The sequence below is a fragment of the Dipodomys ordii genome, unplaced genomic scaffold, assembly GCF_000151885.1.
Source record: "Dipodomys ordii isolate 6190 unplaced genomic scaffold, Dord_2.0 Scaffold5, whole genome shotgun sequence".
Classification (NCBI taxonomy): domain Eukaryota; kingdom Metazoa; phylum Chordata; class Mammalia; order Rodentia; family Heteromyidae; genus Dipodomys; species Dipodomys ordii.
The window spans coordinates 13542738-13558932 of record NW_012267221.1 but is presented as its reverse complement, the minus strand read 5'-3'; the positions used below and the strand labels follow the sequence as shown (position 1 = coordinate 13558932).

General features: G+C 34.0%; 1 protein-coding gene across 5 annotated transcripts in view; it reads right to left on the bottom strand.

The window, feature by feature from the left end:
• The window catches only part of Slc4a10 (solute carrier family 4, sodium bicarbonate transporter, member 10), a 287203-nt gene that overhangs the window by 28862 nt on the left and 242146 nt on the right, over positions 1-16195 (bottom strand). For all 5 annotated transcript variants that reach the window (XM_013027648.1, XM_013027633.1, XM_013027641.1 and 2 more), the window contains 4 exons: positions 15348-15453; positions 10720-10881; positions 8931-9044; positions 7658-7819 (listed from right to left, as the gene is read on the bottom strand). In XM_013027648.1, coding sequence (XP_012883102.1) covers positions 7658-7819; positions 8931-9044; positions 10720-10881; positions 15348-15453 — 544 coding nt within the window. The remainder of the gene's footprint in view (positions 1-7657; positions 7820-8930; positions 9045-10719; positions 10882-15347; positions 15454-16195) is intronic.

Genomic DNA, 16195 nt, shown 5'->3' with positions numbered 1-16195 from the left:
GCAAACCATTTTGGAAGATGTGGTTCCATCACATAGAACACAAGTGTTGATCCCTTTAAAGGACAATGTCTTAAGTGATTGTAAGGGTGTGCTGTTCTAGGACCTCTAGAGTAAAAGTGATATAGGGAATGCAGATTCTAAATAGTCAGCTACCTAGCTCTGAGGAAGTACATGTGGTTGTGCCCCAGAGCATTGTAAAGTTGTAGTAGTGCTGAAAGGAGCAGAAGCAATAAGAAAATATGGTGGCCAGGATGTAAATAACAGAGAAGGACAAACACAGAGAAAAGCCTTGAGAATAGAACTTGGGCATTTTTCATACCATGGACTAATAATATGAAAAAGTACTCTTTGTGAGAATGATTTAGTATTTCTCCGAAGAGCTGTTTTTCAAAGATGATAAAATGTAAAGAGTGAAATTCTAGATTTAGAGTTAGAAATTTAAATTTGAAATGTACAAAGCTAGCTTTGTTATACACAAATACATCATAAAAATAAAAAAATGTATAACTTCCTCCTGGATTATTCTGTACAACAATGAGATCATCTTGTCTCAGTGAAAACCAAAGAAAATAAAACAGTCCTGGCACTTCCACTAATTAATCAGCATCCTTCTTGCTTTTTATTTAAACTGTCTTTAAAAATTTGGTCTTTGTAACCAAATTATTAGCTGATAAGCCTGCCAGCCAAAGGGAAGTATCCCTTTGTCAGAGAGAGAACTCTGTACCTTCTAACATATTTCTGTATGTTTTTTTCTCAAATACAGACAGAACTGGAGCTTTTATTCTCACATTCATCCATGAATCATGGGAAATGGACATATGGGAGGGAAAGGGAGCATAGCAACAGGTGATGCTACACCAGACCCCACTAAAACCAACATGCAGCAAGACAAGAGGCCAGCCAAGAGGACCATCTGATACCCAGATGCCACTGCTGAAAAAACTCATTTCAAAGCTTGGCAGCAATTTCCTGCATCTGTCAAGTTAACCACATAAAAGACTATAGATTGACATGAAGAACCAGGCTGACAAAGAGGGCAAAAAAGAACATATCAAATGCCATAATCATCAAGAGAATATGGTGCCAAATGAATGTTGAAAATGCATTCATTTACTCAAGTGAACTGGGACTGTATTGCTGTTTATTAAAAATGATGTCAAAAGAAGCCTGAACTGTCTACAGAAACATGTAGAAAAGCCCACAGTTGTATCTTAACAGAAACTTTCTTTTATTCAAGATAATGTCTCTCATTTGACGTTGAAAGAATATGCTTTAGGGGGAAAAAAACCTGTTCTTTTAATGTGTTTTTTTTAAGAGATTCAGTTAACCTATGCCTAGCTCACATCTCTAAGGAAGAAACAAACAAACAAATGCTAGAGTGTGGATTCAGATCTCTAGATATCAAAATATAAAAAATTTCTAATGACATTTTTATGTTCAGATTTTATAAATACAGCTTCGTTCATTCTTGAATGTCCTAAAGGATCTTGACATACCCTGAGAACAGAGCTTTGTCTAATTATTGCTTCCTCATTTGCAGCTTGTGATAAGTCACTTAACTGGTGAGTTGGGCTTTACCATATGAAGCCCCAAACCTTTGTATTGTATACATTGTAACACTTTTGTGTTACAATTGTCATGAATTGTGACACAATTGTCATGAAAAATATCATTCAAAACAAAACTAGCTTTGGGTGATGGATGACACAAAAAAAAATGAAAAGATCTAAAATATGTTTGATGGAAACAAAGAATAAAGTGAATTCTGAGATGGTCCATATCTGTGATGGTGGATTAAATATACCTGGAGTATATATACACTGTACAAGGTGCTCCATATAGAAACCAGGAAATATGATTCATTAAAGCAATTTCAAGGAATTTGTCAACCAAGAAAAAATGGGTTTTCAAGTAAGAAAAGAAAAATAAGTAAAATGTGGAAATGTGGTTAACTTGTGGTCTGGGGATATACTAAAAAAATCTTTTTTGTGACAATGTGGTTCAAGCCAAAGCCAGGAGACTTTGCAAACATTTCATGAAACAACAGGCGGGGAGAACAGCCATGGAACAAACTGTTATTCTGGGTAGAGTTCTGAGAAAGTGGTATTTTTGTTGTTAACAAGAAAATCAGCAGCAATGAACTATACTGTAGCGAAGTTTATAGATGGCAAGGGCTGTAGGCCAAAAGTAAGTTTTCACAGTAGATAAATTATGTCTTCACTAGAAGGAACTTGCTTTGAAAAACATCTCTATCTAAGGAGGAGCTTGGATGGCAGTGTGAGCAAGGACAATGACTACCTGTGGCACACAGCAGAGTTTCTGATGAAGCCAGATTTCCTCTACTTTCACTAAATCTATGATGTTACAGGGCAAAAATATGACCTTTTTGATTATACTTACTTATTTGCATACTAAAAAGGTTGCATGGTTTCCCTCGTTTGTAATAATTAGAATGTGCCTATAAATCTATAAGTAAAACCAATGGATTATAAAACACATAATTACACTTGGATATGATTAATTAAGCAGCACTCTAAACAGTCACACAGTGAGAACAAAGGAGGATATTCTTAGGAGAGGATCACAAAGGCTCAATAGCTATGTGCATATGATCATACAAAATGATGCTTATCAAAATGAACTTCAAGAAATGTACACAAAAGGATTTTTTATTTTACTTTTTATGGCTCTTTCTGTTTCTGCTTTTCCCATTTTGTCACTGTTTTAGATTTACATTCCTTTTGTCATATATGTAAATGTATCTGATTTGGAAGGGGAAAGGGAAACACGGAACAGTGGGATGAAGGGTGAACAATTTAGCAGTGATACTCACTAGCCACTATGTTGAAAATGAACTATACAATTTCGGGGTGAATGGGGTTGGGAGGGGAAAAACTGGGAGAAAATCAAGGAGGAGATGACACTGTTTTAAAAAATGTACTCAATATCTTACTTATGTAACTGTAATCTCTCTGGTACATCACCTTTACAATATTTTTTAAATGGTTTACAAATCTAGCCTTGGGTTTATTTCAATGACAATATACTAAATATTTTAATTTTGATTTCATTCTATGAATAGAAGTATTTGAGATGCTCAGTTATACACTTTGTTGTTGTTGTTCATAGAGCTTGAACTCTGGGCCTGGGCTCTGGCCCTGAGCTCTTCAGCTTAAGGCAATTACTCTATCACTTGAGCCACAGTGCCACTTCCAGTTTTCTGGTGGCTCATTGGAGATGAGCTCACGGACTTTCCTGCTTGGGCTGGCTTTGAACCATGATCTTCAGATCTCAGCTTCATGAGCCACCAGCACCCAGCTATTTTAGTTATTTCTGTACTCTATGTACAGTCGGAAATAATGTGTCACTCTGGAGCTTTGGGAAGGATTTGAATGGCACAGGCTCAATATAGGCTCATGAAGCACAAGAAGCAAGAGTGTAGGCAATGATTTATAGGGTTAAAAGACCTGGATAGAGCAAAGATACACAATGACTAAGAAAATAATTATATCACCCTTAAAAAATCATCTTAATTTACTATCAATTTCTTTTGACATGATTCCACTAATACTTAAAAACAAACACCTAAATAGCTGAAATCATAGACTGTGCACAGAGAAAATTTCATCAAAACATTTATTTTTGCCTTTCTTCTGCTAAAAGTTAAACAATAACTATATTGGCTTATTGTCTTCCCAATATATTGTCTTCAGTTAATTTTAATATATGCCATTTAATAAAATATTACATACTCATTAAAAATAATTGATATGAATGATCAACGTGATAATGTTCCTAAAAGAAAAAAGCAATATATGGAAATTTTTTTTAACCAAGGCTTTTTTTTTTTTTTGCTTATGTGGTGCTGAGGAATTGAACTCAGGGCCTCATGCATGCAAGGCAAGTGCTCTACCACTGAGCCACCTTCCCAGCCCAATATATGGAAATTTTTACTTAGTACTAGATTTGTAACTCAGTGGTAATTCTCTAGTTAAATCTGTAGCAGGAATGAATGAGAAAGTAGTGAAAAGAGGAGGATGAGGAGACAGGTGGAGGGAAGGAAGAAGAAAGAAAGGAAGGAAGGAAGGAAGGAAGGAAGGAAGGAAGGAAGGAAGGGAAAGAGGGAAGAAGAAAAGAAAGGGTAGGAAGGAATTAGTGATGGAGGCAGGGAGGGAAAAAATATATATAGTTGGGTCTAAATGAAACAACACTATTTCTAGGTAATTACAGTATTTTCACTTTTATCCGTTAACATTTATAACCTGATTTTAAAACGAAAATCATGTCTTACTTTAAAATGAAAATAAATAGATATGCTTTCAGTAGTATGAAATTCTTCCTATATCTTAGAGAATAGCAGAAAAACACAATATAATGTGTTTAAACTTGTTTTATAGATCTAACTAATTAGTGATCAATGACATCAGCAATCAAGTTGTGGTGTTATTTTCCTTAGTAGAATGCTATTTCAAAGTAAATATTTCAAACTAGTGACAATTAATAATAAGGCTACTAAACTTGAAAATCTGACTTTCTTATTCCAAAAAGTAATTATAAAAATAACTTGGATTTTCCAATGCTGTTTAGCCTAGAGAAGTGGCTTACAATGAGAACTAACTTAATGAGAACTTAATGTGATTTGTGGGAACCAATTATTTAACTTAAAACTTTTCTTGCCAACAGGGATGATTTGGCTTTTTTTTTCTAATTTGTATGCCTTTTATTTATTGTTTTTTTTTCCCTGCCTAATTGCTCTGGCTAAAACTTCTGCTACCATATTGAGTAAGAGTGGTAAGAGTAGAAGCTTTTGTCTTCATTCTGATCTTAGAGGAACGGCTTTGAGTTTTTCCCTGTTTGGTATGATATTAGCAGTAGACTTGCCATGTAAGACAGACTCTTATATCTGATGGTATACAAAGGAGACAGTCTTTGTGAATGCTGGGGATGACTAGGGTTTAATGCTGTGCTACACATTTGGTTCATTTTTCCCACAATGCCACCCAACTTCTGCTAAGGACATGCTACTTTCAACAATTCTAAAAATGTTCATTTTACCACTTGAATTAAGTTTGGTACATATTCCTTGGGGCCTGAGAGTACTATACATTTTATCATGTTTTCAAACATCATTTCTGTAGGAGATGAATATTTTCACAAAACTAAGGGCCCGGAACAAGCAAGCCAAGCACTGGACTGACAGTAATAACATGGGACTGCCTAAGATCCTCTCCAGATTAACTGAGCCCATTAATTCACAGGGAGGCATTTATATTTTTGATTATAAAGTCTTTTTATTTTATTTACTTATATATGTTATTACATTTGGTTGAAAACATGTAATAAATCAACAAATCAGATGAGTTTACCATATAGACTGTAATGTTCTTGAGGCATGATCCTTCTCTATCAGTTCAGGACTTTGATTGTGAGGAATACTGATATTAATTAAATGTTCCACTGCACCTATTGCAATTAGTTAATGTGTTGATAATTTTAACAAAAAATAAAATATTTCCTTCCAGTTAATGTGATTTTTAATAAATCAAAACAGGCTATAGTGGTAATATTCACATCACAGAAATCTGCAAATATAAATCAAAGTCACTATTTTGTAGACAGAGAATGATTGTTAACCTGATTGTTAAATTGGACCGACACACCACTGCTCTAGTTCTTAGAGCTTCTTGAAATAAGCTTAAAAATATATCTCTAAGGATTATTAAATATTTTACTTAACATGCCCCAAATGAGTTGGACACATTTTTTTTAAAAAAAGAGGGAAGGAAGGTGCTAAGCATCTTAGTTACAATCTCCAAAGAAAATGAGAAATATTCCTTTTAAAAAATTATTTATAAGTTGTTGTGCTAAGGAGTGACCATTCAACAAATCAGTTTATGAATACAATGCATCGCGATCAATGTCATCCCTTCCATCATTCTTCCCCATCCTTCCCAATCCTTTTCCTCCCCTCAACTGTCTTAATTATGTGGGGTATGCATTAAATTGTATTCTCCCCCATCCCTTCCTTTTTAGTGTGGTGGTTCACTCTTGTGATCCTTGGAGTCCAAAACTTGCCCTGGGAAAATTATGTGACACTCTACCTGAGAAAAAGGGCTGTGAGTCAAACTTCAGTATAGAACCCCACAAAATACAGATACAAGTTCTCTTTAACACATGCTCCAAATGCCTTCTTAGCAAAGTAGGTTTTACTCCTTCTAATCTAGAGTTTAAAGGATAGGTTAAGATAGTTGGAACAAAATGAAATTGTGTATATTCTAATTATTTTAACCATTTAGTCATTTCATTGATTTTGTTTCATGTATACCTATAAATGGAAGTGTTCACTGTGTCAGACAATTGCATGATAGTGAAAAACTTAGATAATCCATAGCTACCAAATGACAGAATAAAAGGGAATAGCTATCCATGTGTATTCTTTTTCTGAAAAGTAAAGTTAAAAACTGCAATAAATGGAAAATAAAAATAAAAGAAAAATGAATAGACTTAGTGATCATTATGTTAAAAAAATAAACCAGATAAATATCATTCTATCATGTGCAGGATCTAGTCCTTAAATGATAGGAAAGGAAAATAAGTTCTGTTGGGGTTAAATGCCAGCAAGAAGAGTAGAAAAAATGTAGAAAGTTTGGGGATGTGAATATGTTCAAAGAACTTTATATACATATGTGACAATAGAACACTGAAATCTGTTCATAGTGTTCTAACAAGAGGGGAAGAGAAAGAAGAATGGAGGGGATGAACTTGATTGAGGCAAGCTGTATGCATATATGTAAATATCACAATGAAACTGCTTTGTATAATTAACCTCAGATAATGGAAATGGAACAAAAAAATGAAAAAAAATCTGCATTGAAACACAAAGAAGTCATTTAAAATTGTAACATTGGCTGTTTTAGGCATTAAAAACAGAATAATAATGACAGAAAAAAATCTAATTAAATTCCCTAATTACATTTGTAATTTGTATTTGTAAGTGTAACTTTTTCTAACAAGAATTCAATGTAATGGATAGGCTTAGGATCAAATCAAGGAATAGATAAATCCCAGATGTAAGACAAGTCAGCAAAGTTGTAATGACCAGGATTATTTGATTAATATGCATTAAATATGTTAAAATTAGGACCTTAACAATGCTTTGTTTTTTAAGTCCAAAAAGTAAGGCCTCAGACTTTAGAGCTTAGTTAAGTTCTACAAATAACTTTTTTTTATTGTGAAAATACTGTACAGAGGAGTTACAATTACATGGTCAAGATAATGAGAACATTTCTTATCAAGCATTGTTGCCTCCTCCTTTGTTTCCCCTTCCTATCCCTTCCCTTCTCACCCCCTTCTGCCCCCTTCCCCCCCATTCTGCATTTTATTTCTACAGCAAAACATTTAAATGGTGTTTATAGGTTCATAATTGTTATTTTATAATTGTTATTTTTATAAGCTACCTTATCTTATTATGAGATAAAAATAATAAGACAAGGTAGTTTTAAAAATAACAATTATAAAAATAACAATTATGAACCTATAAACACCATTTAAATATTTTGCTGTAGAAATAAATGCAGAATATAGGTAAGTCTGCTGAACATTGATTGCCACCAGTTAAATTAGAATTATTTACATTAAAATGGATGTTAACAAATACCTTTAGCTTATGTTCTTTTCTGTTGATGATGACAGCTGTAATTTGTTGATCCATAAAAATTAGAATAGTACAAAGCAATGCTGGAATAATAGCAGCTATGACTGTCCACCATGGATTTGGACCCAAAGGTGTAACAAACCAGCCACGATCATCTCTAGTGGGCTGAGAAAATCAAGCGTATATATATATATATATTAGTAGTGATTAATGAATGCTTACTTAAATTAAAAGCCATAGATTCTAACAGGAAATTATAAACTTGCAAGCCAAGTGGGTTACAATAAATCCTGATACTCAGGATGTGTTATAAGGTAACAGGCATTATTTGAACTACTTTAACTCATTCTATATAGCACTCTAAAGATGATGGAGGGGCTGGGAAGGTGGCTCAGTGGTAGAGCGCTTGCCTTGCATGTGTGAGGCTCTGGGTTCGATTCCTCAGCACCACATAAGCAGAAAAAGCAGGAAGTGGTGCTATGGCTCAAGTGGTAGAGCACTAGCCTTGGGCTGAAAAACTGAGGGACAGTGCCCAGTCCCAGAGTTCAGACCCCATGACCAACCAAAAAAGAAGACAAAAAAAGATGACAGAGATAAGAAAATCAAAGCAAAGAGTGATCTAGTAAATTGCTCAAAGTTCCAAAGTATCTTTAAGTGGTACACACGGAATTTAAAGTCTGATAAACCAAGAAAACAAATTATTATTAATATTTACCTTGTGCTATTGTCAAATATATTTATATTTACAAATAGTACATTGACCACGGGTCTAGAACTAAGAAAGACAAATCAGAGTCTTTTTTTTTTCAGCTTAGAGCCACAGACAAATGGACAGAATGTTTCAATATAACATAAGTTATTTTATACATAGGCATATGGAAATATAGGAAGAGTGAAACAATTAAAAATTAAAATTTAGTCACATCTAAAGCTTAACAAGGGTCAGCTTCATCTAAACAAGGATAATGTCTGAGATGAGTCCCAAAGGAATTCATTGAGACAACTTTATGGGGGTGTTCCCAGCCCTGTTTGACAAATGAGAAAAAAGGGGCATACAAAGGATAAGTTACTGGTTCAAGGTCACATACCTATTCTATTCAGAGACTATTTTTATCTGACTTTTAAGCCCTTCCCATTGTATAATTCTGCCTCAAGATAATGAATTTCTTCTTAGTTTCAAAATGCTTCTTTGTTTTTTTAGGATTTGCATATTATTGAATATTATATAGAGAGACATAAAAAAGTAAATAGGTGCTGAGAAGTATAATAAATTCACCTTGAAAACACTTGGTACTTGTAGTTTTGGTGATGGGATCCCAATGGCATAGTCAATTAAGACCATACACAAAATTGTAAGAAAGACAGCAAAATCACTCACGATGGATCGAACCTAAAAATAATGAAAACACTTGTCACTTGAGTGAGTTATAGATATCAAAAATACTCAGGACCATAACCTAGAGTCACACATTATGAATACTTATAAATGATACATAATATAATAATATATTTTATGTATTTTTATATTTTACTATTAGCTATGACAGAATACATGTTACGTATCTCTATCATTAAGATGAGTATGTACTCAACCTTTCCAGAATGAAGACTTACAGAGTAGCCCTAGTGGTGTTCATGCCGTTTTCAATATATATTTAATACCCAAGTTTATTATGAACCCAAACATGTGAAAAATTAAAACACAGAATAAGGTTTTGTGAGCAAAATTTGTTTGAATTTTAGGCTTCTTTTTCACCCAGGTAACATTTTAATATGATAAATCTACAGCACCATAAAAATAATGTTTTTATTTAAAAAATCTTAACATTTTATTTTATCTAGGATCTAAGTGTGGTGGCTGGTAATGTGCTCAATAGAGAGGGCAAATTTAAACTTTATTCAACTTAATATGTATGCTAGGCCACATGTGGACCCATGCCTACAATCCTAGTGAAAAGAGACATTGAAGGAAGAATATCATAGGCCAGGCTAGCGTTGGCAACAGTTCAATACATCATCTGAAAACTTACAAAGTCAAAAGGAAGTAAAGGTATGTTTTGAGTGGTAGAGTACCTGCATAGCAAGTTCAAGGCCCCAAGTTCAAACTCTAGTAATAGGGATGTGTGTGTGTGTGTGTGTGTGTGTGTGTGTGTGTGTATGGATGGATGATATATTTTATATAACCAGTTGCTCAAGCCATTTCTCATTTGTAAAGTCATTTTGACCAAACACTCATATAAGCAAAAACTGTCATTAGAATTCCTTCATGATATGTATTAAGTACTTACAATATACTTAAAATTACTACTTCAACAGATATAAACATAAAATATGGTTTTGAATTAGTCAGAATATGCTTTGAGAGAAGAAAATGGATCTTCCACCTCAGGAAGAAGAAAGTGATAGGAAAAGAAGCCTTCTCTGGAAAGAACAGTTCTTGAAACATTTTCCTAGAGTGGAATTTTTATCAAAATTTATAGCTCAACCCTAAAAAGCTCATTTTCTTGTTTCTTTTTTTTCCTTTTTTTTTTTCCTTTTGGCGGAATCAGACATTATAGGTGTTACTTTGCAGTGTTAAATATTGAACTGAGCTGTTTCTCTGTTTACTTTCCTTTCCAAATATGCAGATGAAACATGGTGGGTTAGGGGAGGGACTGACGCTTTAAAAATGGAAAAAGAATAATGTTCCAATGAGGCTTTCAGGGCTTTCCCAATTAGAGAAGTAACAGTGGCTTCTCCGAGGTATTTGTCAGGTTGGACTACTTCCCACTGCTCACTGGGCAAAAACGTGCCAATCAGTAATGCAGTGTGGTTTGAATTTCCAAAAAAAACTTAAGTGGGAAAGTGTGAGTTAATCCTTGCGGTTGCAACCAGGAAAAAGCTTGCAGAACTCTGTCCTCCTCCCTGTCACCTCTAGCACTCTTCCCCGCTTTCCACACCCTACCTCTAACTAAACAGGTCCTTGACACAATGCCTTTTCTCCTCCTGTCATTGCATCAAGTGTCCTGAAGAATACATATTGTATGTCATTTATATTTAGATCAGGAAAATTATTGTGTAAGTACCTTGGTTGGAAAGTATCGGCTGGTCTTGAATTGTTTCAGGGTGGCTGACATTGTGACTGTGGAAAAGAACAGGATTACAGACCAAAACAGAACATCTGGGACATAGGGGTGATCATGGCCGCAGGCACGTCCAAAGTACTCCCCGTGAAGGGATTTGCATTCCTGCCGCAGGAAGGAAAGCACATAGAGCAATTAAGGTAAAGCTAGCTACTTATCTTTCAGAAAGTTAACATCTGATCAATTGTAGTTGAGATTCTCAAGCTGGTCTATGGCTTTCACAGCAGACATTACATATGTTTTCCAAGTTCTTTGGATAAGTAATTGCAAATTATGTACAATTGGGGCATGAACTATTTTGTTAAACTTTATCCTTAAAAACTGAACTTAAACTAAGGAAGACACAATTTACCAATTAGTATTTATTAAACCTCAGATCTACTAAGTTCCAAACACCAGATAAACTGAAAATACAATGCCCTTGAGAATAAATGATTACTGATAGCAGACACAAAGTCAAAATATTTACATACATCATTTTAGTTTGTACACCAATTGTATAGACTTATGTATATTTCATATCTGAGGCAACTGAGGCATGGATGAGTTAAACAATTTGTGGTAGCCTTGCCACTGACAGACAGCACAGAGCTGAAACACAACATGATTTCTGTGGTGAGAATTAGTGCATATAAAAGAAGGAAAAATATTTTGAAGAATTATCTAGTTCAAAGTGCCAACACAGTTGAGAAAGGTAAGATATAACAGTGATAGATATACTTATGAAAATGAAATTGTGAGTCATGGATAGGACTCTTGAACCTATGTTAAAGAACAAATGACCAAAAGAATCACTATATGAGTGAGGCATATCATAGTTAATGACTTCCCTGTGATCATTCTTTTTGGTACTGTATCTCTACTCTTGAAAAAAATCTAATTACTCCCTTAGCCATGCGGTGGCAGCAAAGTCAAAAAAATTTCTACAAGAAAACAGCTCTATGCTTCAGGACAAGGGGCAAACCAATGCAACAGCGATATTCACAAGACAGTATGTTGGAAATGATCAGTACAACTTGAGGGGGGATTAGTGAGGAGGGAAGAAAAATGAGGGACAGGGTAAAAAATTCGCAAGTAATGTACGTATTACCTTACTATGTGAGTGTAACCCCTCTGCCCATCACCTTGATAATATAGAAAAAGAAAGAAAACAGCCCTACAAATATCAAATATTTTGAAAAGTTAAAAATATATAAATATATCCTGTTGAGGTCTTTTTGGTTTCTCTTGTTTTATGTTGAAAATCAGATGACTAAATAATTTTTATTTGAAAAAAGAAAAGCTTAAATGATCCTTTGACCTTATTAGTCCTTGAGGTATTCTGTCCCTGAGTCAAAATTGAATTGCATGTTGGGTATGGAGAGATCCTAGAAACAGTGTGTAATGAAGTGGTCACTAACACAATCTGCCTAGTGAACTGAATTTCAATTCCTGGAATCTCTGGGAAACATAAAAGGTATGTTTGAAAGATTCTAGAACACATTACACGTAGTGGTATTCTCATCCAAAAACAAGCACACAAGTAATAAAATCTACTTGAGGTAACTACCATGTCTGAGATTTTTCAGAGAGACTGTGAGATCTCCTTCTAGCTGTCTAGAGGAGCAAGGTGGGCAGGAAGGGATGGGTGACAATGTTGAAAGGGGTGACATTGACCAAGATGTAATACTAGGCTGCTCTGTTCTTTGTAAACTAAAGGTAATTTTTAATGCTTGTTGCCAGGTTCTAGTGGCTCACACCTGTAATCCTAACTCCTCAGGAGGCTGAGCAATCTGCAGATCACCATTTGGAGGACTGCTTTCCTACCCAGCCCAGGTAGGAAAATTTGTGAGATTATAATCACCACTTAAGCACCAAAAAAACTAGAGGTGGAGCTGTGGCTCAAGTGGTAGAGTGCTAGCTTTGAACAAATAAACCTCAGGGACTGTGCCCAAACTGAGTTCAGGCCTCAGGACTATAATGCATGCACGCACATGTGCACATGTGTGTGCACGCACACACACACACACACACACACAAATGCTGTTGACACAGTGACTTCTATTAATTAGTCTTCAAACACCTCCAAGTTTCCATAATTGCTATTAAGTTGTCAAAAACATAAGAGTCATAAAATAAATGAATTTGGAACAAACGTCCCGCCCTCAGTATACATACAGTTTCGACAATCAAAATCTAATAGGTTAATTGCTTGTGAATATTTAAATTCTTGCAGAGATTCTTTTAAAAGGCTGATTTTAACCTAAACAAATACATATGCATATATAAATAGAAATCTTAATATATTAGCTTTCATAAAATACTTGAATTATATAGTAAATACATAAGGGATTATTTTTTCAAGACAAATATTTAAGGTTTATTGAACTACATAAAAGTTTGAGAAAAATCAAAGAAATCCCTTTCTTTTTGCTGAATTAGCAACATATGAATTGTGATTCATGAGCTACACAACAACTCAATAAAACAACACAGCAGACTAACAATATATAAAAGAAATATCTCTATTAAAAAATCTATCTGTAACAGTCATTAGTACAATGCTTTATTAACAAAATACATTTGATGATATAGTTTTATTAAAGAAAAAATTCAACATAGACAACTTTTAAGGACTTTCAATCACAAAATTTACAGGGTTTTTTATTACATAAAATTCCTTTTGGTAATAAAGTTCATTTACAGTTATGATTAGCAGTTATCTATTGGGGGGGAAATGATGAAACATAATGTGAAACCTTCTGCCAGCATAGAGAAATTTAAAAATTAAGGAAAAAAATCCACCCAGTGCTATATTTGCTTTGATTCTGAAATCAAAGCACCTTAACAAAAACACTTCTATTATCAAGACAACATGGCTAGCCCAATTAATTGTGCTTGCATTTTAAAAGGCCATTGTTCAGGATTTTTTAACATGTAAATTTTATTATTTATCATTAAATTATTCAGAGACTCTGTACAATTAATATATGCTAATAAACTTGAAAATAGAGGCAATAATTTGTTAATAGACTAATGCACATAGACCAATTTATCATGCATAATAATTCAAAAATAGATTGTTTTGGTTATTCTATTGAAGACTACATCAAGAAAGGATACAAGCAAAAATCCACTTTACAGAGGGGAATATAGACAGAAAGTCGTCAGGGAAGTGGATCCAGCAAGATCCTATGTATAAATTCTACAGAATTTTTTTTTGTTCAGAAAATTGGTCAATTTAAATGGCCAATGGCAGAAGAGTAGAAATGGTATTTTTTTATGATAAAATAGATAAAAAGTAAACATAACACTAACAGAGAAAGACAAGAGCAAATGAAAGCTTATATTAGAGAAAATGACTAGGCTAATAAAGGTAGTAAAATATATATCAAGATAAATTTTCTATATATTTTTATTGTAAAGCTACTGTACAGACGGGTTACAGTTACATGAGCAAGGTAATGAGTCCATTTCCTATTGAGCATTGTTACCCCCTCCTTTGTTCAAGATTCAGATTTGAACTCTGAAACAATTTGGTTTGAAATCTCAAAAGAAAGTTAAGAAAAATAGACCAAGTGACACAAACTTTTCCAAGAATTAAGTTTAGAGATTTTTATCTGTACAACAACAAAAAAAATCTCTACATTCTAGTAAATCATCCAGTTACTAAAGTAGCATGTGCTCAATCAAATGAACTAAAATTTGCATGGTTTTGTTAGCTATTATGGAAATGGAGCTAATGTAGATCAGCAAAAGTGCTGAAGGTTGTAATGTTTTTAACTAGCTAGAAAAACAACAAAGAAAAGTAGGACTACTCAAAAATTTTTATATTTATTAAAAGCAAAACACTAATGATTTTTTTATATTTCAAGATTTAATTAAACAGAAATAAAGGATGAAGTCATAGGTGTGAAAGGAGTTTCACAAACATTATATGGTAAATTAAGAATTGAGAAATACCACAGTGAGAAAAATGAAGATTAATGTTTAAGAAAAGCAAACAACAGTACAAGATTTAACTGTCATAGTGAAAATGACTTCACTATTCCTTTTCTGGAGTGGAATATGGCATGTAAAAAAAAATAGAAGCAAGAGAATTCTGTTGAGAGGAGTGCAAGAATTGTTCAGAGAAGAAATTATGTTCACCCCTAGGACTTCAGTATTTACACAAAAATAGGAAGCTCAGCCTCTCCCCTTCAATACATTCTGAACAGTCAAGTAGAAGCGTCCAAGGCACTTTCCACATGAAAGGCAGACTGATTCCTGCCATATGGTTTCATATAGGTCAACAGAACTCATATTTAACATACTTTCGGTCCAGCTCATGTATCATTCTGCTATGTGTCCTTTCAAAGCAATTCAGGTCTATGAAAACTTTCAATAATAAATGAAAACTCCAGAGTAGTGAAGATGCTTTAAACGGAAGAACTGAACATTTAAAACAAGGCTATTTCTTTCCTAATCTTATGCAGTTGAAAATTTTATTAGTGGCAGTAATTGATTGTAAACATCAATGATAGCCCTGATAGAAAATAACTCAACATATGATTTTTTTCAACATATGATTTATTCTTCAATGTTTTACTTACTGACACAGTTAGATTCTCCCAAATTATGTCAGAGGCAGAAATATTAGATTCCCTCCATTCCTTCAAGGTACCATTGCTGGGGTTATGTGGCGCCACACAGTTACAGCTGAAAAGACAAAGTAATGTCTTTTGAGAAAAAAGTGGCTTTTGCAGTTACAGCATCCACAACCTTTGTCCATACAACAGTTGCATGGTTAGACCACCCCACTACTCTAAGACAGGCTACTTCAAAACTCAAGACAGAAATAGTGTTTGCATTCCATATCACTCTACAGCATTTCTTGGAGTACGAAATCCTTGCCACAACTCCTTGTCTGTAAATTATAAGCCAAGTGGAAAAATGATAAGCAGCAAAATATATAATATTATTTTAAGTACTATTCTAGTTAATTTTGTATAACCATACATGTACATGAGCAAGGTAATGAGTACATTTCTTATCAAGCATTGTTGTCTACTCCTTTCTTTTTCCCTACCATCTCTCCCCTCCCACTCCACAACTACACTCTGCTCCTCCCTCCCCGCTAAATTGTAAAGTTCGTTTTTCAACATAGTGTCTTGTATATCTCACGTTGCAATGGGTCAACCTGTATTCCTATTTAAACAATTTGTTTTTTCCCTTCTACTCCCCAAATTATACCGACATCAAATACAGTGAAAACAGGGGTTATACCATGAAGAAGGGACATACAAAGCAAAAAAAAAATCACATGGTACCTTATAAATACATTAGAAACAATAACAAGAAAGAAAAAAACCACTGTGTCCTTATCTTGGGGTTCATTTCGCTTGACATCATCTTATCTGACCTTTTCTGCTTGTCCCAGATATACTAATTATTGCAAATA